At 43.7% G+C, this 24,496-nt stretch overlaps 1 protein-coding gene across 10 annotated transcripts in view; it reads right to left on the bottom strand.

The window, feature by feature from the left end:
- Positions 1-24,496, bottom strand: part of FHOD3 (formin homology 2 domain containing 3) — a 1,052,879-nt gene that overhangs the window by 383,652 nt on the left and 644,731 nt on the right. For 6 of the 10 annotated variants that reach the window (XM_075062615.1, XM_075062618.1, XM_075062617.1 and 3 more), the window contains 3 exons: positions 14,711-14,734; positions 10,872-11,043; positions 922-1,083 (listed from right to left, as the gene is read on the bottom strand). In XM_075062615.1, coding sequence (XP_074918716.1) covers positions 922-1,083; positions 10,872-11,043; positions 14,711-14,734 — 358 coding nt within the window. The remainder of the gene's footprint in view (positions 1-921; positions 1,084-10,871; positions 11,044-14,710; positions 14,735-24,496) is intronic. The other 4 variants (XM_075062616.1, XM_075062620.1, XM_075062622.1 and 1 more) reach the window with 1 other exon arrangement.

The raw sequence follows: 24,496 nt of genomic DNA, 5'->3' as shown, positions 1-24,496 counted from the left end.
GGTTTTTCCCTCAGTGATATCCGTTGGGTCAACTCTGGTGCTCCCTGGAGTCATGCCTTCATGGCACTGTATATAGGAGCCTGGTGACCTACGGCCCCCCGAGTTCCTTCTTGCCAGTAACTCCGACAGAGGGGTAGGAGGGTAGGTTTAGGAATGGACATGAGGAACACATCTCAAAGAACAACAGTTACGGAAAGGTTAGTAACCGTTTTTTCTTCTTTGAGTGCTTGTTTATGTCCATTCCCATGTAGGTCACTCCCAAGCAAATGTTGGAGGTGGGTTCGGAGTTCAACAACAAGCAGATTGTATGGAAAGAAGGAAGTGAGGTGGTGCTGGGTCAGCAGGTTCCTATATAGAGTGCCATGAAGAGCTAAATAGAGCGCTGGAGCTGACCCGACAGAGGGACTGAGGGAAAAACCTTCCAGCGATAGTGCATGTGATGTGCACACACCTACAGGGGAATGGACATGAGCATTTACTCAAAGAAGAAGAATAGGTACGGGCTTGTATGCCCAATATCTGATTTTATCAAATATGCAGCAATATTATCTACATATTGGAAAGCTTTTCTTCACCTGATATTAATTCTGACTTCCATAGAGTGTTTTTACCATTATGTTTTATGCTGTTTTGCCTGAGCAAAATATCTAATTCTAGACTTTCCAAATGCTAAGTGGATTTTAAATAATGTTAATAGCTTATCACCAAAAAGTTTAAATGTTAATTTTAAATTGAAACATTTCAGGACAGATCCTCAATGTATAGACTTCAGTGAAATCACTGGAGTTATGTTGATTTACACAAGTTAAGGAGCTGACCCTACATATTTACACACAAACATATAAACATACAGATGTGCTTATGAAAGGAGATAGATGGATAGACAGCTTTCCTCTCCACAAGTTTATCAGCAGTACTCACATGACTTCCTGTTTGCTCGTGACCGCTTCCTCTCTCTAGGCACCACTCTCTGACTTGGCACTTGGGTGGCTGATTTTACAATACGATCCATGATCTCATCAGCTGCATCATCTGTAGCATTAGGTGAATCATCACCAGCAGCATTCCATGAACTGATACGGCCTGGAATGAATTGGATTCTTAGAAAAAGAGTACCCCTCACACATCATCATTGTTTGTAGTTGGATCATTGCAAAATGACAGCAGGCAGCTCAGTGACTGTTTTTTCAAAACTATCAGAGTAAAAACGTCTCCCATTACACAAAATTTTAGATAATGCCCCAGTCACCAGCAGAGAGTGTGAGCTATAAGGGAGTTCTGCACTGGCTTTAAACTCATGGCTCTCCTCTAGACTATGCAGCTGGCAATACTCTCCCAGAGACAGTCCACCAGCTGGGGACTGCAGGAATGCAGCATGCTTTCTTCTCAGTGTATCCATCCCCCCCCACCCCCTGAGCCACATCCCCCAGATTTTGACGATCTCGTTATGCCATCCCTGGACCTGACTTTATATTCTGTCTTCCCCACAACAGTCAACTTGGGCACTTATACCTTCATGATGCACGGCTATGGGTTCCCGCATGCTTCAGTATGCCCAATTTTTTATGGCTGTTGACAATGCTTCTTACTCGATCCTAACACCCACTTTACTTGCATATATTGTAGGAATCTTTCATCATTACCATGCAGAAGCCTTGAGGATTCCCCTTGATTTCAACATTTCATTCTGCCATCTAACTCAGCCTAGTATCCCACAGCGTTCATTTCTTGACCACTGTGTTTATATGCATGTCACATACACCCTAGACCGGATCTACGGACTTCTATACTATGCCTTAATGCCTCATGCTTCCAGCAGATACACCTCTTCCTGTCTCGCCAATGTATAACCCGCATTTCTCCAATCTCAGACAAGCAAAAACTTACAACGATCTCTATTAACGTTAAACCTACACCCACCCCTGAAGTGAAAAAGATGATAGAGCAGCAAGTACCCATGAATTCGACTAGACAAGACAGGCACACGGAACATACAGACCCACTAGCCGTTCCTTCAGCCCAACTAAATACCTCTCGCGCTTCTTCAAAATCTAAACCTATCCTTGAGATATCTCACTCTTACAGATCTTGTAGACAGGCCTGTTTCTGTCTTTACAGCGCCCCACTAGCAACTATTCCTCGCAACCATCACCACGAACAACCTATACCAGAGCCTTTCTGCACAAAGCCCATCAACTTGTCACTTATCGTTCAGTGAACCATGTAGGACCAATCATATCAGCCGTCCCATCAGGTCTCGTTCACCTGTCACATTCTACAATGTGATCTTTTTCAATTTCTGCGCATGCCCTCTTTGCAGCATTGCACCAGACTCTATCTCGATGCCAAAGAATTAACATGGACACACCATCTGACATCTAGGAAATCTAACATTCAAAAACAGTGAGATGAACACTTCAAATCTCTGCATTCCATAACAGAATTTTAGATGCATTTTGCAAACAGAAAGCTTCACAAAACAGATCTCCAAATAGACTGTGAACTTCAATATATGCATACAATACAAGCCATCTTTAGGCTTCTATAGAGCCTGGGAATGGCTAAGCCATTATACACATTGAATATATTTCCCCATTTTAAGTATCCTCACACCTTCTTGTCAAACTGTCTTAAATGAGATATCTTGATTATCACTACAAAAGTTTTTTTTTCTCCTGCTGACAATAGCGCATCTGAATTAATTAGCCTCTTAGAGTTGGTTGGGCAACTCCTACCTTTTCATGTTTTCTGTATGTATACATATCTCATCACTATAAGTTCTATTCTATGCATCCGATGAAGTGGGCCCACGAAAGCTTATACTCAAATACATTTGTTAGTCTCTAAGGTGCCACAAGTACGCCTGTTCTTTTTGTGGATACAGACTAACACAGCTGCTACTCTGAAACATGTCAATTTAGTGACTGTTTGGAAATGTGAATTGAAACTGAAACATTAATATACACTTTAAAAGCATATACAGTGTATGATAAAATACATATATCTGAAAGTATAATAGATTTGAAAAGTATGAACATAGACTAGCTTCCTTATACAGCTGTTGTTTTTTATGACAATGTCAGTGCATTTATTTTGGTGATGTTGGCCAACCTAATAATTTCAAATGATGATTTGTAAGCAAAGTCTAAATGAGCTTTCCCTGGCAGCTAATGATGAGCTGGGGGGAAAGGCTTCAGGACCAGATTGTATTTACACCACACCTAATCTACCTATGTATCAAGCAAACAGAGCTGTGTTGCCCAAGTGATAGATTTTGTCTGGGGTTGGGTTACAAAGCACTTGAATGCGGGGGTGGGGGAATGAAATGTTGTTGTTATTATTATATGAGTAAAGGGCAGTTGAACTGTACTTAGCCTGTGCTGATTGAGGGCATCAAGAGAAAGGGTGGGGACCTGTACCTCTCCACTGTTTAAAGACAGAGCTGATTAGGCTCCATAGAGAGTCTTTTGTTCTGTTAAGTGACCACTGCAGCTGAAATCATGGATAATCAGGTCTAAGTGCTTAGTCCTGCTGTAGGGATAGTGTTCCTGTGGGTACAGTGTTTTTGTGTAAAAGAGACAGCCCAGACTGCACTAGCAGTAAGGTTCCCTCACTGAGAGCACAGCTGAGATCACTGAGAGCTGGGTAGAATCTCAAGAGACCAATTCGCAGAGGTCACAGTGGTATGTGGCAGCAGAAGGTGACTGCGCAGGGCCATTGGCAACAGAGTGGTGGAGTGAACGGTGGCACAACAGACAGCAGTGGCCAGAGCAAACAGTGAGCAGCTGGAGGAACAAGCAAGGTGCCTTCTTGCCCCCCACCTGGGAGGTCTACTCACGTGAAAGCACCTCTGAACTCTGAGTCTCCACTGACCAAGGACAACACTGGTGAGTGGGGTGCGGTGGAGGGAAAAGTGAGAGGCACGTTAAAGAAACATTTGTTTTTTGGACTATATTTTAGTGACTTTGCTCCAGAAATGTTTGGCCAGACCTAAATAATTTTCAAATGATGATTTGGTCAAGCAAGTCTAAATGGAGCTTTCCCTGGCAGCTAATGATGAGCGTGGGGAGTGTGGAAATGCTTCAGGACCAGATTGTATTTACACCACACCTAATCGTACCTATGTATCAGAGCAAGACAGAAGGCTGTGTTGTCCAAGTGATAGCATTTTGTCTGGGGTTGGTGTTACAAAGCACTTGAATGTGCAGGTCTCTCAGACACGAGGGCACCCGCTTGCTGGTACACAGCCCGTTCGTGTCGTTCTATTCTTCGTACGATTTACAGTAGGGTGGGGAATTGAAGGATGGTCGTTGTTATATTCCATATAGGTAGGATATTAAAGGGGCAGTTGAACCCTTTTTCACAGTTAGCTGCGCCACCCCGCGGGTTAGGCCTCTGGTTATATGCCCAATCCGTGGCTGAGAGTTTTTGACAGTAGTACGACATTACAAAAATCGGCGCTATTCATTAAACTGGTACTGTAATGAAACCTTTTATGTTACTTAGCCTGTGCTGATTAGAGGGCATCTAAGAGAAAGGGTGGGACCTGTACCTCTCCACTGTTTAAAGACGAGCTGATTAGGCTCCATAGACAGCTGTTTTTCTATTAAGTGTACCACTGCAGCTGAAATCATGGATAATCAGGTCTAAGTGCTGTAGTTCTGCTGTTAGGGATTGTTGTTCCTGTGGTACAGTGTTTTTTGTGTAAAGAGACAGCCCAGACTGCACTAGCAGTAAGTTTCCCTCACTGAGAGCAGCTGAGATCACTGAGAGCCTGGTAGAATCTCATAGAGACCATTCGCAGAGGTCACAGTGTTATGTGGCACAGAGGTGACTGCGCAGGGCCATTGGCAAACACAGTGGTGGAGTGAACGGTGCACAACAGACAGCAGTGCCAGAGCAAACAGTGAGCAGCTGGAGGAAACAAGCAAGGTGCTCTTGCCCCCCACCTGGAGGTCTACTCACGTGAAAGCACCTCTGAACCTGGAGTCTCCACTGACAAGGCAAACACTGGGGTGTGGGGTGCTGTGGAGGAGAAAGTGAGAGGCACGTTAAAGAACATTGTTTTGGACTATATTTTAGTGACTTTGCTCCAGATAGGCTAGATTGTGACCTGCGACATGAAACTTATATAAATATGTTTCCTAGTAGACCAAATTTAAAATGCATTATTTCCAAGGGTTTTTAATTCACATTGTTGCTATCTTAGAGTCATTATGTTGGGGAGTTTCTGTACTAACATTTTTATTATTATAATTAATTTTACATAAGAATGGTATACTGGGTCAGACCAAGGTCATATAGCTCAGCTATCTGTCTTCGAACAGTGGTCAAGGCCAGTGCTTCAGAGGGAATGAACAGAACAGGTAATCATCAAGTGTGATCCATCCCCCTGTTGCCTCATTCCCAGTTCTGGCAAAAGGCTAGGACATCAGAGCACGGTGTTTACTCCCTCCCCATCCTGGCTAATAGCCACTGATGGACCTATTTCCCCAGGAATTTACTAGTCTTTTTAAATCCTGTTATAGTTTGGTCTTCACAGATCCCCTGGCAAAGTGTTCCACAGGTGCTTTATGTGGTGAAGAAGTACTTCCTTTTTTTAAAAAAAAACTGCTGCTATTAATTTCATGGAGTTTACTGCTATTTCTTGTTATGTGAAGGTATATAATAACATTTCCTTATCACTTTCTTCAACCAGCAAGATTGACAGACCTCATCATATCCCCTTATCATCTCTTTCTAAGCTGAAATTCCCAGCATTTAATTCTCCTCTCTTTCATATCCCTACATTTTAGTTGCCCCTCTCTGTACCTTCCATTCCAAATATCTTTTTGGGATGGGGTGACAGATCTGCACACAGTATTCAGGTGCACGTTCCATGCATTATATGAGAGGCAAAGATATTTTTTGTCTATATCTATCTCTTTCTTTAAAAAGCAAAGGTAGCATAGTAGCCAGCCGTGTTAGTCTGTATTGCCAAAAAAGAACAGGAGTACTTGTGCACCTTAGAGAGTAACAATTTATTTGAGAATAGTTTTCGTGGCTACATCCATGAAGTGGCTGTAGCCCATGAAGTTATGCTCAGATAAATTTGTTAGTCCTGAATAGTGAACACAATACTCCCTGTTCTTTTAAAAAAGCAAACAGAATATTGGGAATCATTGACTGCCACTGCACATTGAGTGGATGTTTTCAGAGAACTATCCACGACTCCAAGATCTCTTTCTTGAGTGTTAACAGCTAATTCAGACTCCTTCATTTTGTATGTATAGTTGAGATTGTTTTCCAGTGTGCATTACTTTGCAATTTATCAACACTGAATTTCATCTGCCATTTTTGTTGCCCAGTCACCCAGTTTTGTAAGATCCCTTTGTGACTCCTAACAGTCTGCCTGGGACTTAGCTATCTTGAATAGTTTTGTATTATCTGCAAATTTTGCCACCTCACTGTTTACCCATTTTTGCAGATCATTTATGAGTATGTTGAACAGTAATGGTCCCAGTACCGACCCCTCAGGGATACCACTATTTATCTCTCTCTATTCTGAAAACTGATAATTTATTCCTACCCTTTGTTTCCCATCTTTTAACTAGTTACGGATCCATGAGAGGACTTCCCTCTTATCCCATGATGGCTGACTTTTCAAAAGTCAATTTAAATTAAATACATTTTTTTAATTTATATTCTTTTAGAAACCTAGACTTGTTATGTGTTTTGGTGTAACTTGCACTATCCTAACAAAACATTTACTTTATTTGTATCTCTTTTATATATCTCATCGGTCCTGACACTCCCTCCCCCATAAATTTGAACCCTCCCCCCCCAGTTTCAATTCCTGGGAAAACCACTGCTCTCCTCACATCCCCTTTTGGTTCCTACACTGGAGCCAGTGTGGATGGCATAGACTATACCACGTCTGCTTCCACGCTTGTGGCACAAAGAGGATGTAATGGAGGAAAGAATCTGGTTCAAGATGTTTTTTCCCCTTTGAAAGGAAGAAATCACCTTTTTACTGCAGGGCTGGACAGATCCCGGCACAACAGCATGTGCTCTGTTACAAGCAGAAAAGCAAAAGTGGTTGGCAAAATGTTCAGACTGAAAAGCTATATAAGCAGTTTTGGTTAAAACCACACACACACACCAGAGAGCCATGTCTCTGAACCCAAAAGATCCATGAAATTATAGTCCTCCCTGTTGCACAAAGCCCTCCATCAGGCACATCTTTTGGTTTCTCCGTTACATATTATTGTTTGTTTTTCTTAATAATTTGAAGGTCAGTCAGTCAGAAGAAGAATGACAATGAGCTTTCCAAAAGAGCTGGCTCAGTAAACACAGTCAGCTTAAAAAACCATCAATGATGGGACCATCCCTTGGCACTTCACTGTTCACAGTAAGTAGCAGTCTTGATTAGCAGTGTGTCCCGCTGCTTTTTTCCCAGGCTCCTGTCAACAGCAGTTCTACTAGGATAGAGCTCCTAACAGGCTTCTCTCTGGCTCACTCTACCACTGCTTCTGTTATTCTTTAAGCCAACAGGAACTGAATCTTATAACAGGACACACTGCTCACTAGCACTTAATGAATTACGTCAGTTATTTAGCTTGCTGCAGGGCAGCCTGAGTTGTTTACTTCTTTGTATCTTAGCTACTCGGCCTGCTTTTTAAATTGGGGCTTTTGGAGCCAGGCATCAAAGCTTTAATAAAATACATAGAAAATGTTTTTTTCTAGCAGAGTAGGGTCTAGGCATAGTGATACCAAAAGAAATCAGCAACAGGTAAGAGTCTCATACACAAAGGAAAGGAATACCTTACCACCAAGGCCTTACCATCAAAAATTATTGCTCCGTACTCCAGAACCCATGGGAAGGAGACTTTGGAAAAATTCCACCACGATTTCAACAGCTTCCACCCCAAAATCAACCTCAGCCTGACCAATCTACACGGGAGGTCCACTTCCTAGACACCACGGTGCAAATAAGTGATGGTCACATTAACAGCACCTTATACTGAAAACCTACCGACCGCTATGCCTACCTTCATGCCTCCAACTTCCATTCCGGGCACACCACACGATCCATTGTCTACAGCCAAGCACTGAGGTACAACCGCATCTGCTCCAACTCCTCAGACAGAGATCAACACCTACAAAATCTCCACCAAGCATTCTCAACTCAATACCGCTCGTGAATAAGGAACGTATCTAACAGTCCAGCTTGTACCAGAAGCCTCCTATGCAAGAAAACGATAAACCACAGGCTCTATGCCATCACATCAGTCACCTTGAACCCCAGACGGCATCATCGATGATCTGACAACTCTCCTGGACATGATCCACACTTTCACAGGCCTGTGGCAGCTCGCTCCTCCACAAGACACTGCCACTTGAAGCTTTCCCCATACGCACACCGCTCATATAACTCTAACGAGAACCATCCATGCAACAAACTCGATCCAACTCTGCCCATATCTACACCGCGACCCATCAAGGTACTAACCAGATCAGCCATCACACACGGTTCATTCACTGCACATCCACCTAAGCATATACGTCTCATATCCCTATGCCCCTCTGCTATGACATCGCCAAACTAGCAGTCTTACTGAAAAGGATAAATGACAAATCAGATATATGGAATGGCAATATACAACGTGTAGGGAGACACTTTACCTCCCTGCCAAACACTAGACAGTTTAAGGTAGCCATTCTGCAGCAAAAACTTCAGACCGACTTCAAGAGAATGCTGAGCTTCAGTTCTCGTAATTTGTACCCCATCAGCTCAGGATTTAACAAAGCGTTTGTGATGCTTCAACTACAAACCAGTTTCTCCTCCCTTGTTTTCACACCTCAACTCAATAGAGGCCTCATCCTCCTGATGAAACACCTCGTTATCTTAGCCTGCTTCATGCTCTATATATCACCTGCCCTGGAAATTTCCATTACATGCATCCGACGAAGTGGGTATTCACCCACGAAAGCTCATGCTCCAAAACATCTGTTAGTCTATAAGGTGCCACAGGACTCTTTGCTGCTTTTACAGATTCAGACTAACACGGCTACCCCTCTGATACCAGAACCATTAACTGATTGATTAATTGATAAACCACAGATGTAAGAAAAAATGTGAACAGAAAATGAGTTAATGGGCCCACTATCTGCAAAATGATTCAGCAGCAAGGAAGTGGTTTGCTTCCTGCTCTTCTTATGACTAGAGATCCCAGTGGATCATATGATGCAGAAGACATGAAGATATCTCATTGCCAGAGATGGTTGTACTACTGAACTCCTCTGTCAGAATATTGGGTCTGCGCACTGTAGCCTGGGACAACATTTGATTTCCCAGGATTCAGTCTGCAGAACTGAATCATGCTGACACTTGACAACTGTTGTCTTCACAGGGAGAAGAAAGAGCTGTTAGAGTTGTGAACACATCCATGGCTACCTATAGAAGGTAAATGACCTGCCCCCAATCTGCTCTCTCTTTACCAGCTGGTATCACCAGCCCTACTATGGCACTAAGTGATATCAATGTGTACATTCATCTGGGACTGATACAAACCTTGCGTGCATTATGCTTTACCCATGGAGTACTAGTGTTCACTGTGGAATCATTTTACGTGATTGGTGTGACTGATTCTTCATCTTCCATTTCATTTTTTTAAAATCAGTTTTACAAAAACCAACACTGAGCTTGTATATATGGTGTAGACCAGAGGTGGGCAAACTATGGCCTGTGGGTGGGACTGTCCTGCCTGGCCCCTGAGCTCCCAGCCTGGAAGGCTAGCCCTTGGCCCCTCCCTGACAGCCTCACCTTGCCGGGCAACACAGCAGCATGGCTGGCTCCAGCATGGTAAGGGGGTGGGGAGCGGAAGGTCCTGGGGGGCAGTCAGGGGACAGGGAGCAGTTGGATAGGGTGCAGGTTCTGTGGGGGGGGGAGCGGTCAGGAGATGGGGAACAGGTGGGATTGGATAGGCGTAGGAGTCCAAACGGACTTGTCAGGGGGCGGGGGTGTGGATAGGGGTCAGGGCAGTCAGGGATCAGGGGTTGGATAGGGGGTGGGATCCTGGGGAGGTTGTTTTTGGGGGGGGGAAGGTCCTGAGAAGGGGAGATCAGGGAAACAAGGAGCGGCGGGGGGGTTGGATGGGTCGGGAGTTCTGAGGGGGGCAGTCAAGGGATGGGAAGGGGGAGGGGGAGGGGGCCAGGTTATTTGGGGAGACACAGCCTTCCCTCCCTGGCCCTCCATACAGTTTTTAAACCAGATGTGGACCTCAGGCCAAAAAGTTTTCCCACCCCTGGTATAGACTCATGTGTCCACAACAAACAGCAGTTCTGTGTAGTAGGATAAACCAAATAGCAGGGAAATGTTTATACATTTATAATCTCTTTTATTCCTTCAATAACTTTGTAAATCCTCCTCCTCTTTCCCCACCATTCCTCATGAGATTTGATGCCCTTTAAGCAACAGTTTGTGGCCAAATGGCTACTTTCAACGTGCTTGAATTGGAAAAAATTATGTTGACCTTATCTATATTTCATAATAAATAGTGATCAGAGGAATACAAATTGTGGCTTAAAGGGGAGCCAGGCTCATGCAGGAAGGGGTGTGTGAGAAAATTTTAAGTGGTCATTATTCCTTATTGCAACTCCCACTGTCTCAGCTACTGCTCACCTGCCTGATCTTAGGCAAACCACTCCATGGGTCTGTGCCTCATTTATAAAATGGGGGGAGGGAGTAACAAAAATTGCTTTTTCTCTTTTGACTATTTAGATTGGCAGCCCCCCACTATGGTGGCATGACCTCAATGATTATTGCAGTACACGCAATAAATAACGAGAATGCCCAAAGGGAGTTGAGAAAATAAAAGCACAGCGTTTACCTCTGCTGGCTCTGCTTCGAGCGCGAACACCTAATGCAGTGGTGCTTTCCCCACTGATAGAGGAGGTCTTCAGCACAGCTTTCATGTTCTCATGCTCTGCTGCATCTTCAGCATACTGCAGACCCTGTGGCTGGCTCTGAGATGGGGTGGAGTTGCTGGAGAACTTTCCAGACTGCAGAAAGAAAAAGAATTTGTTTAATTGACACGATCTAAGTTAGAGAGCCAAGGTGGATGAGGTAATATCTTTTACTGGATCAAAGTCCGTTGCTGAGCGAGAAGCTTTTGAGCCTATACAGAGTTCTTCAGGTCTAGGAAAGATATACAGAGAGTCACAGGTAATTACAAGATGGATAATTTAGCATAAGTTGTTAACAAATATTTCAAGGGATCATACAATATGAAGTGGCCCTTTAACACTGCTCCAGTCATAAGGAGCAAAGGGTGGGGGGGGAGTAGCAGCTGGAGGCGGTTATTAGTGGGGCTACAGATTGTTGTAATAAACTTTCAGTCTAGTGTCTCTGTTCAGTCCATGATTTTTAGTGTATAGCACAATTATCAATTTAAGTTCCCAGGCTTGTTTTTAAAATCATTGTGCAGATTTCCCTTGAGGATGAGGACTGACAGGTCAGCTGCAGAGTGAGAAAAGTGTTCACCCACAGGTGATAGGGTGCTTTTGTCTTTTATCATTTTCCTGTGAGTTTATTTTTAGAGCATAGTGATTGTCTGCTTTACCCATACAGTTGCTATTGAGGCATTTAATGCACTGGATGAGGTACGTTACATGCTGTGATTGGTATATGTAGGACCCCTGTACCTTGAAAGGTGTGTTGTGGAGGGTGTTGATCATTGTAGCAACAGAAATATGTTTTCAGGTTTTGCATCTGTTGTTCTGGCAGAGTCAGGGCCTACTTTGAGTTGGTGTGTCCTGGGCGTGGGGAGCTTGCTTCTAATAACGAGTTTGGAGAGACTGGAGGGTTGTTTGAAGGCCAGAAGAAGGGAACCACGAAAGATTTCCCTCCGAGTGGGGTCCCCAGGGAGCATGGGTTGTAGTTGTTTGATGATACCCCATACACGTTCCAGTGTGAGGTGATAAGTGACAACTAGGGGCGTGTGGTCAGAGAGGTTCTAATTTCTTTATTGAAGTTATTTAGTTCTAAAGAATGAAACTAGTAAAGAAAATATGCCACACATGACACACTGAGCAGTAGATGCACAATCAGAGATCCTTGCCTGCCTGGACTCATTTGTAGGACAGGTAGGCTCAAAAGAGTGGGGCAATATTCACTTCTCTCCAAGAGAACAGACCCTGATAGCCACAAGGACAACGGAATATCCAGGTGTATATAAAATCCTCAAAAAAACTAGGCATAAGTATGGGCTTAATCTTCACCTTTTCCATCAGAGCACAGGGTGTGAAACAAAGACCTGCTGTGTCACCTTGGGTAAGGGCCTGCCATTGGGACTCAAATACCACAGTGATGGGCACACTAGATGAATCAAGTTAGCTAAGTAAGGAGTAGGTAAGTTTGTTCTGTAGTGTCAACTACGGGTAACTTGGCAGAGCAGAAGTAGTTTCACTGTCCATGAAAGGAGACATTTTCCTGCGGTCTCTAACCTCCCCCTCTACTCCTGCCCCTGCATATCTACAGATAACAGTCAAGCGGTTCTAATAGCAACTAACTACAGTAAGTTAAAAATACATTAAGAAAAACACTGAAAAAACGCTGCCAAATAATTTCATGGCTGGAGCACAAAACTTGCAGGCGGCAGTAAGAAGAACAAACAAAACCTTAAACCAATTTTGGAATCTGCCCTTCACTCACCCAATCTGGGTATGATTTCTGTATTACCAAGACAACATTAAGAAACAGTTTCTAAATTAGCTGCTCATATATATCACAAAGTAATGCGACAGTAGGCTGAGGTTTCGTCAGTTACAGAAGAAACCTGTCTAGGATTGAAGCGAGACGACATACAGCAGGATCAGATGATCTCTAAGAACTTCTGCAGAGGAAAACATTTTTAAGGGAGCATGTTTTCAGAGGAGGAGCATATTATATTTCTATTTCAGCCTATGGATGTTAAGGTTAAAATGTGCCACTTACTCTCATGATTCTTACTGCCAGAAAGAATATTTAAGATATGTTTCTACTCTGAAAAGTGATTACATAAAAATGGTAACTTGTTACTCAAGAGATCTGCTTCAGTGTTGTATTCAGAGTCATATCTGCAAGCACCAGGGGCTAAAATATTTTTTAAATTTCTCCTCACTCCCGTTAGCCCTGCAGACATAACACAGATATGAGAAAGTGCATTGAATGTTACTCCTCCTTTTGCATCATAAAGAGGATTGTTTATTAATTTCCTATTATAAGGCCAATCAGCTGCACTCAAGAAAATCCACAGAGCCTTTATTACTGGTGATGATGCTTTAGAAGAAAAGAACCCAGCTTGACTCTCAGAGTCTACATTGAGTTTGCAGGACTGAGTGTTAGGAAAAGCCCATTGTTTTACCTGTACGCTGAAAATATTTGATCTGGAAATTACTGGGAGAGTGATACTATTTAAACAAAATGATTTATCAGATTAGAACCGTACATTAACCAAATAAAGCAATGATCAAAGCAGTGAGGTAAATATATTAATTTGAGATATACTGCTGATGGTGCATGCCTAGAATTTGTTTAAAAAAATATCAGTTTGCCTCATTTGGAGGAAGAAAACATTTAAGTGCTAGAGTCTCATATGTGAAAATAAAGTTTAGAAAAATATTAGTGATAAACTTCTACTGCAGTGCATGCCAGTCCTGGTTTAAAAATAATATTGACAGTAAGTTGAAAAGTTAACAGATATAAAATGTCACAGAAAAACCAAAGGAGACTATCATCACATAAACATTAGTTAGAATACACACATTAGTCAAATATTTTTCACAAATGTTAATTCAATAGCACATATTTTTCCATCTAATGGGTTCAAATCATCATTCCCTGGGTGATTCCTCATGTTCTGCCCCACCCAGACATTAAGTTATAATCTTTGGGGAAGAAGAGGTCCCAGATAAGTAGCTTCCTACATATCTTTCATTTTCAAATGCCGATGCTTTGCTTACCCTCAAAGACTAGCCCCTTGTGCAAATCACTGTAATTAGAAGCACTGGGCATTCAGCCAATCAAATTGCTTGGTTAGTTGAATTGGATGAGTGAGCTACTTTTGAACAAAAAATGCATTACACAATGAGACGCTGTCCATAACAATAGACTGTTCTACTGGGAATACAGCAGGTATGTCAGTTGGTACATTATTTATTCATTTATTTGCAGACTCATGAATTAAGAGGAATTTTAAGAAGTTCACAAACTATTCCATTGTTCAATTCATTGGGATTCACAATGCAGATGTTGCAAAATTTTGTTTTGCATCTCTATAGACAGATTTTTGAACTGCTCATAAAATAAAGATTTGTTCATAGACAGCACATCATAGATTATCCCATTGTCCTGGGAACCTTCATCCAAAGTTTTCCCCATGATACTCAGATTATTGAAGTTTTGCATAATTAAGGGAATTATCAACTTAATTAATGATTTTGGGAACTGGAGAAAGGAAGTTTCAGGTAATAAAGGCTCCAAATCAGGATTTACAGGAGAGCACTTAAACTCATGGCTAAAGCTATGAACAAGTCTTATGATAGAGCCAAACAGCCACAAGAATGAAAGTCACAGTGCATGGTTCCAGTTGAGCTAATGGACTTGAGCATTCCATAATATTTGTGTTAGAATTAGATCTCACAGCACACAGGGGATGTGGAAATGACATGCTCTTTCAAAGAACCATACCTCTACATCCTCCTCTTCATCTGTCTATCAGGGGAGATGAAGGACAGGACAGAGAAGGACAAAAAGCAATATTTAGGAAAATATAGTATGATCAAAGCATGGTATTATTTAAGCAACGACAAGATGATCTGTAAATGAAGGTAGATAAGGAAGTACTTCATATGGCAATCAACTTGCTGCTTCCTTTTAGTAAAGAAAAATTAATGGATGCTGTTATCTTCTGCAGAAAAGGCACTGTATTTACTCATCTATGCACCCAAATAGAACTGGCAATAGAACCAAGGCAAAGTGTTAAGTAGAGTTGTTTGCTGCTTTCTCTCAGACAAATTCCAAAGTAATGCCATGCCCTATCACCCTTTCATTTTTTGTTTCCTTCAAATCGTGGTGTTATATGACACTATGCATCCTTCTGCTCCAAAGGAATCATAAAGCAGCTCTCCCCTGGCTGCATGGAAGGAAGTGGTGGGCTCTCTTGTTATCCCAAATAATGGAAAGACAGGCTGTATGATTGGCTGTGGCTTCTCTCTCTTAGCCCCTTATCCACTTGCTAGTGAGATGGAAGGTCTCTCTTCCTTTCCCTCACAGTGATGTTTCTCGGGCACCCATGACTGTGAGTCACCTTGTTACCTCTCATGCCTCCACTGTGAGAGACTTGCTTGTGCTTAGCTGAGTGTCAACTCCCTGACACCACCAGTCTGTTAGCCACCGAAGCCCTCTCCTCTGGGGTATGTCACCCTTTTCTTCACCTTGTAGGTTAACAATAGATGCACCCTAGAATCTGAGTCCCCTGTGAATTGTACCCCTGTGACATCCAGCCCCTGATGCTGGCTCCTCTCAGAAATTCCAGATCCTCTGCCCCCAAAGAAGCAGTGTACCCCAATTTAGCAGTTTTACCGTAACCCACCACTTCTGTAAACCACATGGCACTTGTGAGCACTTACGATAAAACAAAAGCAAGTCTATTTAAGAAAGAATACAGATGTAACTGGAAATGGGAGAAACTGATGAAACCAAGTGATTACAACACAAAACAATATCATTAAACTCAAACCTAGGTCTACACTTATCAATAGTTACCTCCCCTATGCAATAAAGCAAATTTTCCCCAAAGTTCAGTCTACGGCAGATCTGGCTGGCTTAATAAAAACAAGGATCCAAATGTTTATGAAAACCCCCTTACTCCCAATGGGTTTTCTCAGTGAATGGACATTGAGTGCCTCTCCCCCTCTGTGTTATACTGAAAACAGCCTTTTGTTTCTATTCACAGATAGGGAGAACCCCTGGCTTGCTGTAAAGTTTCTATTTTGCCTTTAAGTTTTTCGATTGTTTGTCGCTGCCTCTGATGGTTTCTCACTCAGAGTTTCAGTATTGCACAAGGCCAAACGATTGAGCCTTACATTGCATCACTGACCAAACAGAGTGGGGTGATAACTCCCCCTTGCCTGAATGGGTCATCACTGAGACACGTTAACTCTTGGTGATTAACTTCAACTCCTGGTCCATAAAACATTCTTTAAATAAAGATACTTTATTCCTTAACTGTTACTCATACTTGCATCTCACAATGATTATGAATTTTGATGAGCTCTCTGTAGATACCTTACACATTACTCTTTATGGATTAATATGATGTATGAGTTTTGTCAGATCTGAGGTGCAAGATGTTTGCAAAGAACAGGAGACCCTATGCTACAGGGGTCTGTGTCACACTCCTCGCAGCTGATCGGAAGAAGGCTATCTGTTTTTCTCCTTCCTAGGTTAGCAATCATTGACATTCTCTCCTCTTTTCCCATGTTCATAACAGGGAGAGGAACTGGAAGACAGCCTGGCTACTACTCCTCCCTACTTAGTGACTGGTTTCTCTGTGGCTCATTTTCTTTACCTTTTGCTATCATAAGAGGGTGGCTTCTGAGCCACTGCATCTTTTTGCTTAGAGCTTGGATCTCTTCTGTATCTCTAAAACACACAAATGTCTGGAAGCCAGGAAATTCAAAGTTTACATTTGAAAGAAACCTCTAAATGTTGGAAAGTATGAAAAAAAGTGGAGTTAATGCCCTTCCCAAACAACCTTAACTCTGCCTGTGCGTTCCCATCCACATCCTCCCACCCCTGCCCAAAAACATGAGACGAATATTAGCCATCATACTTCAAAATTGAGATCTTGAGCTGCGTAGCCCCAGCTACAATGGACATACAAACTGGATTAAATTGGACATACAAATGTGTATATCATTCACCACCTATTTGACCAAAGAAACTAGATTCAATTCACTCTCCCTTAGACAACAGCAACACCAACATCACAGTGACTCTTAAGAGATGAAGGATGGTCTTGTGGGTCAAGCATAGGACTGACAGTTTGGAGATCTGGAATTTACGCTTGCCTCTGCCAGAGACTTCCTTTTGGAACTTGGGCAAGTTTCTTAATCCATCTGTGGTTTATTTACAGTGATACCTGGTTACCATGCAGTGATGTTGTGAAACTAAAACCACGGACATTTATAAAGCACTTTGAGATTCTTGGATGCTATATAAGTAGGATAGTCTAACAACAATAATTACACTTTACATAAAAGCAAGAGACCTAGTCAGCTGCTAGCTGCGACATCCTAATTTAGGCTCCAGTTAACAAAGCACCCAAGGAAGTGCTTAATTTTAAACAGGTTCACATAAAACACATACTTTAAGTGCTTTGATGGACTGGGGCCCTAACTAACTCCCTGACATTAGGCACCGGAAATCATAGAAACATATTAATCCCTCACCACCTAGATTGTGTCCTGCAGACATTTAAACCTAGTGTACTCCTGCATTTAGGCTACACAAACCATGGTGGATGTAGTTTATGAAGTTTGCAACCACAGTATATGAATTTTAAGATTTCCTTAAATTTGTGGAGTTTAGGCCCAATCACCAGTGTATCAAGTGTTGAGCCTGCCTAATTTCAGGAAATTTTTTCATATGGTCCATATGAGTCATGGCTCCTGGGTAGATTGCTCCTTCTGAGATCCCTTTCCAGTGACAGGCCCATGCCTTCACTTCTCTTTGGGATCGGACCATGCAGTCCAACCACTCTCTGATTGTGTCTACAGACTACACCTCTCCGGTTGCCAACAAGGATATCTAGCAGACTCAATGGGCTTGGTGCCTGTAGTAGTTTTCCTTTGGGAGCCTATACTTGGTGTTCCCCTCAAGCCTCTTGGGAGATATGACTTAGCCTTGGTGCCCCTTTCTCTTCAGCACCATGCTGTAATCTGATTGCTATAGATGCTGATTCTCAGTCAGTCTGGGTGTCTCCTTGCATCCTTGTCAGTGCTCACTGACACTCTCTGGGAAGCCTCTCTCAGCTCACCTGACCCCTCTTCCTTTTCTAGGCCCAGGGTCCTCAAATGTTTTAGTGTCCTCCTTTGATTCTACACCTAGGCCTGGGCTACACTAGCGGGGTGGTAGTGGTGGTGGGGGTTTCGAACTAAGGTATGCAACTTCGCGTAGCTGAAGTCGAAGTATCTTAGTTCAACTTACCTGGCCATCCTCAAAGCGGCAAGGTAGACTGGCGCAGCTCCCCTGTCGACTCCGCTTACTCCTGCTGAGGTGGAGTACGGGCGTCGATTAGCGGATCGATTTATCGCATCCAGACGAGACGCGATAAATTGATCCCCGATACATCGAACGCTATCCGCCGATCTGGCAGGTAGTATAGATGTATCCTTAGTGTTGGGAAGATTAAACCTGGATGGAGTCACATTCCTCAGTTAACAGTTTCTCCATTGTTCCCTCCAGGACTCATCCCTGTTATTGTTTTGCCATTCCTGTTTGGTCCTTTTAACCACCTCTTTGATTTAGCTCCATTGCAAGTAACAGATCACACAAACACATCACTCTCCATTCATGAAAAATAACACAGATATTCCCCAGTTCTCCACACCTATCTCATATGAAGTGTTCTCAGAGTGGTAACACAGGAGGACATTTATTTATTTTATTAATATTTGTAAAATGCAAACACTGAATTTCCAGGTTTTTGGATGTGTGTTTTTAAAAAATACACTGTTCCATTAATCCCACACCCCCTGCAAGTTATTAATACATATTTTCTTATCTCCAGATCAGTAATGATTTTGTCTGGAATTGATACATTTTGTTTCCAAAACATTCATCATTAAATAGGAAAGCTTCATTTGTTTTGGCACTCATCTAGTTTTCAGCAAGCTCTACATGACAAGATTAGCTGTATGAGGGTGCTGAGAAGCACATTAACATTACTTTTTAAGGGTATGTTTGGTTGAGAGTGAGCTGTTTGTTTTCCTTTGGGCATAGTGGCACTGAAATGCAGCCAGACATTTTCCAGTGGGACCTCAGCAGGTACGTTCGTTTTGTTATTTGCATTATGATAGATTTTTTTTTTTCCGGCAATCCCAGGGAAACCTAATTCCTCTGAAAAAATAGCTATGCAGAGTTCTTGCGATTAAAAAAACCCAGAAAACCACAGAAGCATCTTGGGAAGTAAGAGCATATCTGTATATTAATCCATACACAAAATGATGAAAAAAATAAAAGGAAGGGGAAAAATGAAGCAAACACACAAAGTAATCTGTGAGAGGCATTCAAAGGAAGGAAATGGGGCAGAGGACAATGCTAACTGCATTTTCCAGAGTAAGAAAGCAATCCAGGCTTTGTGCAGTTTATTTAGTATACAAGGGTTAGATTGTGATACCAGGAGCATTCCAGGCTCCAGAAGACAATTTCCTTCTTGCTCCCCGATTTGCTCCAGGGAGAAGTGATTTGCTGATGGCTTATATCAGCAATAGACTACTACCCCTCACCCCACCATGCCTGCTCAGTTCCTGTAGCCAGTGTGTACTGAGAGGGACAGAATCAAAGTTCTGTCCATTTCTCTCCCACCTGCTCTAGGTGGAAGAGAGTAAGCAGTTTGTACAACACCCGTGATCCCTATATGCCCATACCAAATCTCTGTCCCTATGTGAATGCACAGTCTGGGCCAGAATGCAGCCCTACAGTTACTAAGGATAAGAGTTAAAGTAGCAAGTGAATTACTCAAATCTCCTAGATCAAAGATTAACCAGATGAGAATTTTCCTTCTTTTCTTTCTTCTTTAATGGTTAAATATATTGAGAAATGTTTTTGAATTAGGAAAATGTTAACAAAAGTAACATTACTAAATAGTACTATAAGAATGCTAGGATGCCTCTCCGCTAGCTTTCTTTATGCATGAGCTCTGGCTTTTAAGGCTGAAAGGCTCTCCAGTTCAAATCCTAGGGATTCAACTTTTCTATCAAGTTTACACACCATCGCACAATTTCAGGAGACCTTTTTTTTTTAAAAAAAAATCACTGTAGGATTCGTGCGGTGGGGATTTTGTCATATTTAAATATTATTTCTATTAAATAGAGGTTTTGGAATAGAAACTCTAAGGTACTCTACAAAAGACAGCTGCATAATTCTGGGGGACAGATTCTTTTATTATCTACTATTCAATGTGTATAACTGCATTTCTTTCTTATCTTTCCTGCTTATTTTTCAGTGAATTGTGTTGTTTCTGAAAGTGCGTAACTGATATCACTAGCTAAAGGCAGACATAGGGTTATTTCTACACTGCAATCAAGTGTAGGAAGAAGGGTGATTGTAGCATGTGTCGACGTACCCAAGATAGAATTAATCTAGCTAGTATGAGTATTAATAGCAGCAAAGCGAAGCTATGGAAGCACAGGCTTCCACACAGGTTGTACAAGCCCACCTGGGATTCTGGGTACATATATGGGCGGCTACTCCATGTTCAAGTCCATGCTGCCGCAGCTTCACTCCTACTGGCAGCTGAACTAGCTAGGTTAAAGCCATTTTGAGTACGTCTAAATATATTGCAATCCAGCTGCAGTGCAGTGATGGAAGTGCAACGGTGCAGGCAACTTCCCCATGTAACTGTGACAATGCGCCATTCTTCCATTTTTATTCTTTTCCCATGTAAGAAAAATCTGTTGCAGGGGTCAGCAACCTTTCAGCAGTGGTGTGCCAAGTCTTCATGTATACACTCTAATTTAAGGCTTCGCGTGCCAGTAATACATTTTAACATTTTTTAGAAGGTCTCTCTATAAAAGTCTGTAATATATAACCAAACTACAGTTACACGTAAAAGTAAACAAGGTTTTCAAAATGTTTCAGAAGCTTTATTTAAAATTAAATTAAAATGCAGATCTTATCAGTTTAGTGTGATCCTTGCCCTTGCTTTTCCTTGCTGAGTTTTAAAATGTCTGGTGCATATTTGGATACTTTAAGCTGCACGCAGGCTTCTGAGTGATCAGTTGTTAACCAGCTGGAACCCCAGATCGGCAGCTGAGGAGAGTGGAGCTGGCGGCTGGTAGGCTGAGCAGGGCCGGAGGCTTGGACCCTGTCTGGCAGGGGGCCTGTGCTGGAACTCCAGGTGGAAGCAAGGTGAGTGGGGGTGCGGTGGGGACCATGGCTGGCAAGGGGCCAGCAGCCGGAACCCCAGAATAGCGACTGAGTGGCTCAGCCCGCTGCCACTGCTCTGGGGTTTTGGCCGGCAGCTCCTGTTGCTTCACCCAGGCCGGCAGCGGGCGCTGAGTGGGACCGGCAGCGGGACCCCAGCTGGCAAGGGGCCAGCAGCCAGAACCCCCAAGCAGTGGTGGGCTGAGCGGCTCAGCCTGCGCCGTATGCCATCAAAAAAATCGGCTTGCGTGCCACCTTTGGCACACGTGCCGTAGGTTGTCAACCCCTGATCTATTGGGAATTACATTAACAATACCAAACTCATTTCATTATGAGTGACCTAGAGAAGTCAGGAGCAAAGGTCTGTAGAAGTGAAAGGGTAATACAAAAATTGGGAGTCTGTTTCTCAGAACTAAAGCCCCTTCCATGTAATAACTCCACTGAAGTCTATGGGAGTTCTGCATCCAAAAAGGTCAGCAGGATTGACCCTAGGCCCTTCAAGACTGATTTTGGTTGAGTGGGTTTAAAAAACGTAGTCAAGTAATGTTGCCGTTATTTTCCCCCATTCAGTTGTGGCACATGGTAAAATGTTTAGCTAATCTAATCCCAACAAAACCCACCCCCCAAAAAACTCATGAACTCACGTGATATTATTGCTAACTTTAGTTTTTCTGATTAGTTTATATTTCTATGCTTTGAAAGGAAAAGCTAGGCTGCTATGCATAGTAAATATACACCTAGTAATGGAATATTCATTTCAAATTTTGCAGATGATAAAAAGTTATTCAAAATAGTTAAGTCCAAAGCTGACTGTGAAGAGCTGCAGCAGGGCCATCCCCCAATCAGACTGCAACTGGCCCTATAAAAGACAGTGAAGCCAGGAGCTGAGAAGGACTCTCCCTCTAGCTCTTGAGGGAGAAGGGCCTGGCTGCCTGGGAGCTGAGAAAGAGTACCTAAAGTAGAGCAGGGCTGGGGAAAGGCTAGACGAGCTGGGGAGCTCCAGCCTGGAAAACCCCCAGGCTGCAGGCCTTATTAGGGGCCGAAAGATACTGGGGTTGCAATGGGGCAGCGCAAGGGTAGGCAGAGGCAGCAGGTCCAAACCCTCCTTGCCAATGCTGAGTGGCAATTATACTGCAGTTTGCCCCAGTGAGCAGCGGCTAGATGGTGACTGGCAGTAGTCAAAGACTGAGGCAAGGTGGGCATAGGAGGTTAGGGGTTTCCTTGGGAGGGGGGACCCAGAGAGACCACAGGGTATTGCAGGGGGAAGAACCTGGCAGAAGGGACACTGGGGTCTGGGAGGGACAGGAGGACCAGCGGCAAGGTGAGACACTGACCTGCAGAGGATCCTCCTGGGTCGAAGAGCTAATTCCCAGGATGACCAACAGGAGGCGCTGCAGAGGTGAGTTGCCGTCCCTTTACATCGTGATGGAGAATGCGAGCATAGGCGGCCTGTCCCTGATACAAGGGGCAAGAGCAAAGACTGCGAGACTATTGCCCGGACTTAAAAAACACAAAGGGGGTGATGGATCCTGGGTACAGCAGGGTTTTCTATGGGGAGACCCCAGGTGTTGTCCCTGGGTGGGCCTCGGTGTCAGTGTCTGGAGGAATGGGGCTGATGACCTACATGGGGGCCGAGAGACCCAGAGCGGACTATGGGAGGTGCAATGGGCCCTCCATGGACAGATGGCCCAGCTGGCAGAGGAACAACAGGCCCTGGTAAAGCTCCTCTGCAGGGAGTTCAGGAGGAAGCACCGAGGGAGGAGCCTGGCACCAGGACCAGGAGGCCGGGCGCGGAACCAAAAAGACATGCTATGTCTGTGCCAGGCGTGGACAAATAAGGCAGGACTGTCCTTACTGGATTGGGGGCAGGGTGCCTCACCCAAATAAGGGACAGTGGCAAGTCTCTCTGGCAGTCTGCTGGGTGAGGGAACCCAGGTGGTTGTGGGCATGCTGGGCCTGTGGACAAAGGGGGCACCTATGGCGGGAATGCCCTGCCCCAAGGAACACGTCCCAAAGTAACCCAGGGAGGGCTGGCCCAATGAGGGACAATCAGAAGAAGCCAGGGCCCAGTGCTGCAAAGGGGAGGCGAGTCTGCTTTGGCTGCCAGGACCCAGGCCACATAAAGACCTCAGCTGGCGGCTCAGAGAGGGGCTGACAAGCCAGTGGGCCATCCACAAGAGGAGGCAAAGGCCACAACTGGGACAGAGGGGACCCTGCAGGGGTACGGGACCCAGACTGTCGCCAGGGAGGTCTTCACTAAGGAAACCCAGACCGAGTGGGCCCAGCAAGAGGCCAGGACCCAGGTGGTCGTGGGACAGGAGACAAAATGGACCCAGACCCTGAGGGGGAGGGTCTGGGAGATAAGCACCTGAGGGGACGGCTGGGGAGTCTGCCCCAGTGAGTGGGGGCTAGATGGTGACTGGCAGTAGCCAAAGGCTGAGGTGAGGTGGGGACAGAGGGTTCCACAGGGGGGGCCCAGAGAGACTGCGAGGTACTGCTGTGGACAGAACCTCGGCAGAAGGGGCATGGGGTCCGGGAGGGACAGGGGGGCCAGCAGCAAGGCAAGAAACCAGTCTGCAGAGTGTGTTCCTGGGTCGAAGAGCTAATTCCCAGGACGATTGACAGGAGGTGCCACAGGGGTGAGCTGCTGTCCCATTACAAGCCTATTATTAAATATTTGTTCCCAATGTAGGGACCTATAGACTCATTTAACAGAGATTTAGAAATTAACAACAAAAATGTGATTTATTTGACAAACACTGTGTGTCAGGATTAATATTTGCTTAGGATGGGTGGTTGTTGCTTTTACCACTCAAGAAAGAGATCTACCACTCAAGAAAGATCTTGGAGTCATGGTGGATAGTTCTTTGAAAACACCCACTCAATGTGCAGCAGCAGTCAAAAAAGTGAACAGAATGTTGGGAACCATTAAGAAAGGGAAAGATAATAGGACAGAAAATATATTACCTCTATATAAATCCATGATATGCCCACATCTTGAATACTGCATGCAGAACTTGTTGTCCCATCTCAAAAAAGACATATTGGAATTGGAAAAGGTTCAGAAAAGGGCAACACAAATGATTAGGGGTATGGAACAGCTTCCATATGAGTAGAAATTAATAAGACTGGGACATTTCACCTTGGAAAAGAGATGACTAAGGGGTGGGTATCACAGAGGTCTATAAAATCATGACTGGTGTGGGAAAAGTGAATAAGGAAGTGCTATTTACTCCTTCTCATAACACAAGAACTAAGGGTCACCAAATGAAATTAATAGGCAGCAGGTTTAAAACAAACAAAAGAAAGTATTTCTTCAAACGC

Source organism: Chelonoidis abingdonii, chromosome 2, assembly GCF_003597395.2.
Source record: "Chelonoidis abingdonii isolate Lonesome George chromosome 2, CheloAbing_2.0, whole genome shotgun sequence".
In the NCBI taxonomy this organism is placed as follows: domain Eukaryota; kingdom Metazoa; phylum Chordata; order Testudines; family Testudinidae; genus Chelonoidis; species Chelonoidis abingdonii.
The sequence above is the reverse complement of the archived record's forward strand: the minus strand, read 5'-3'. Positions and strand labels throughout refer to the sequence as shown.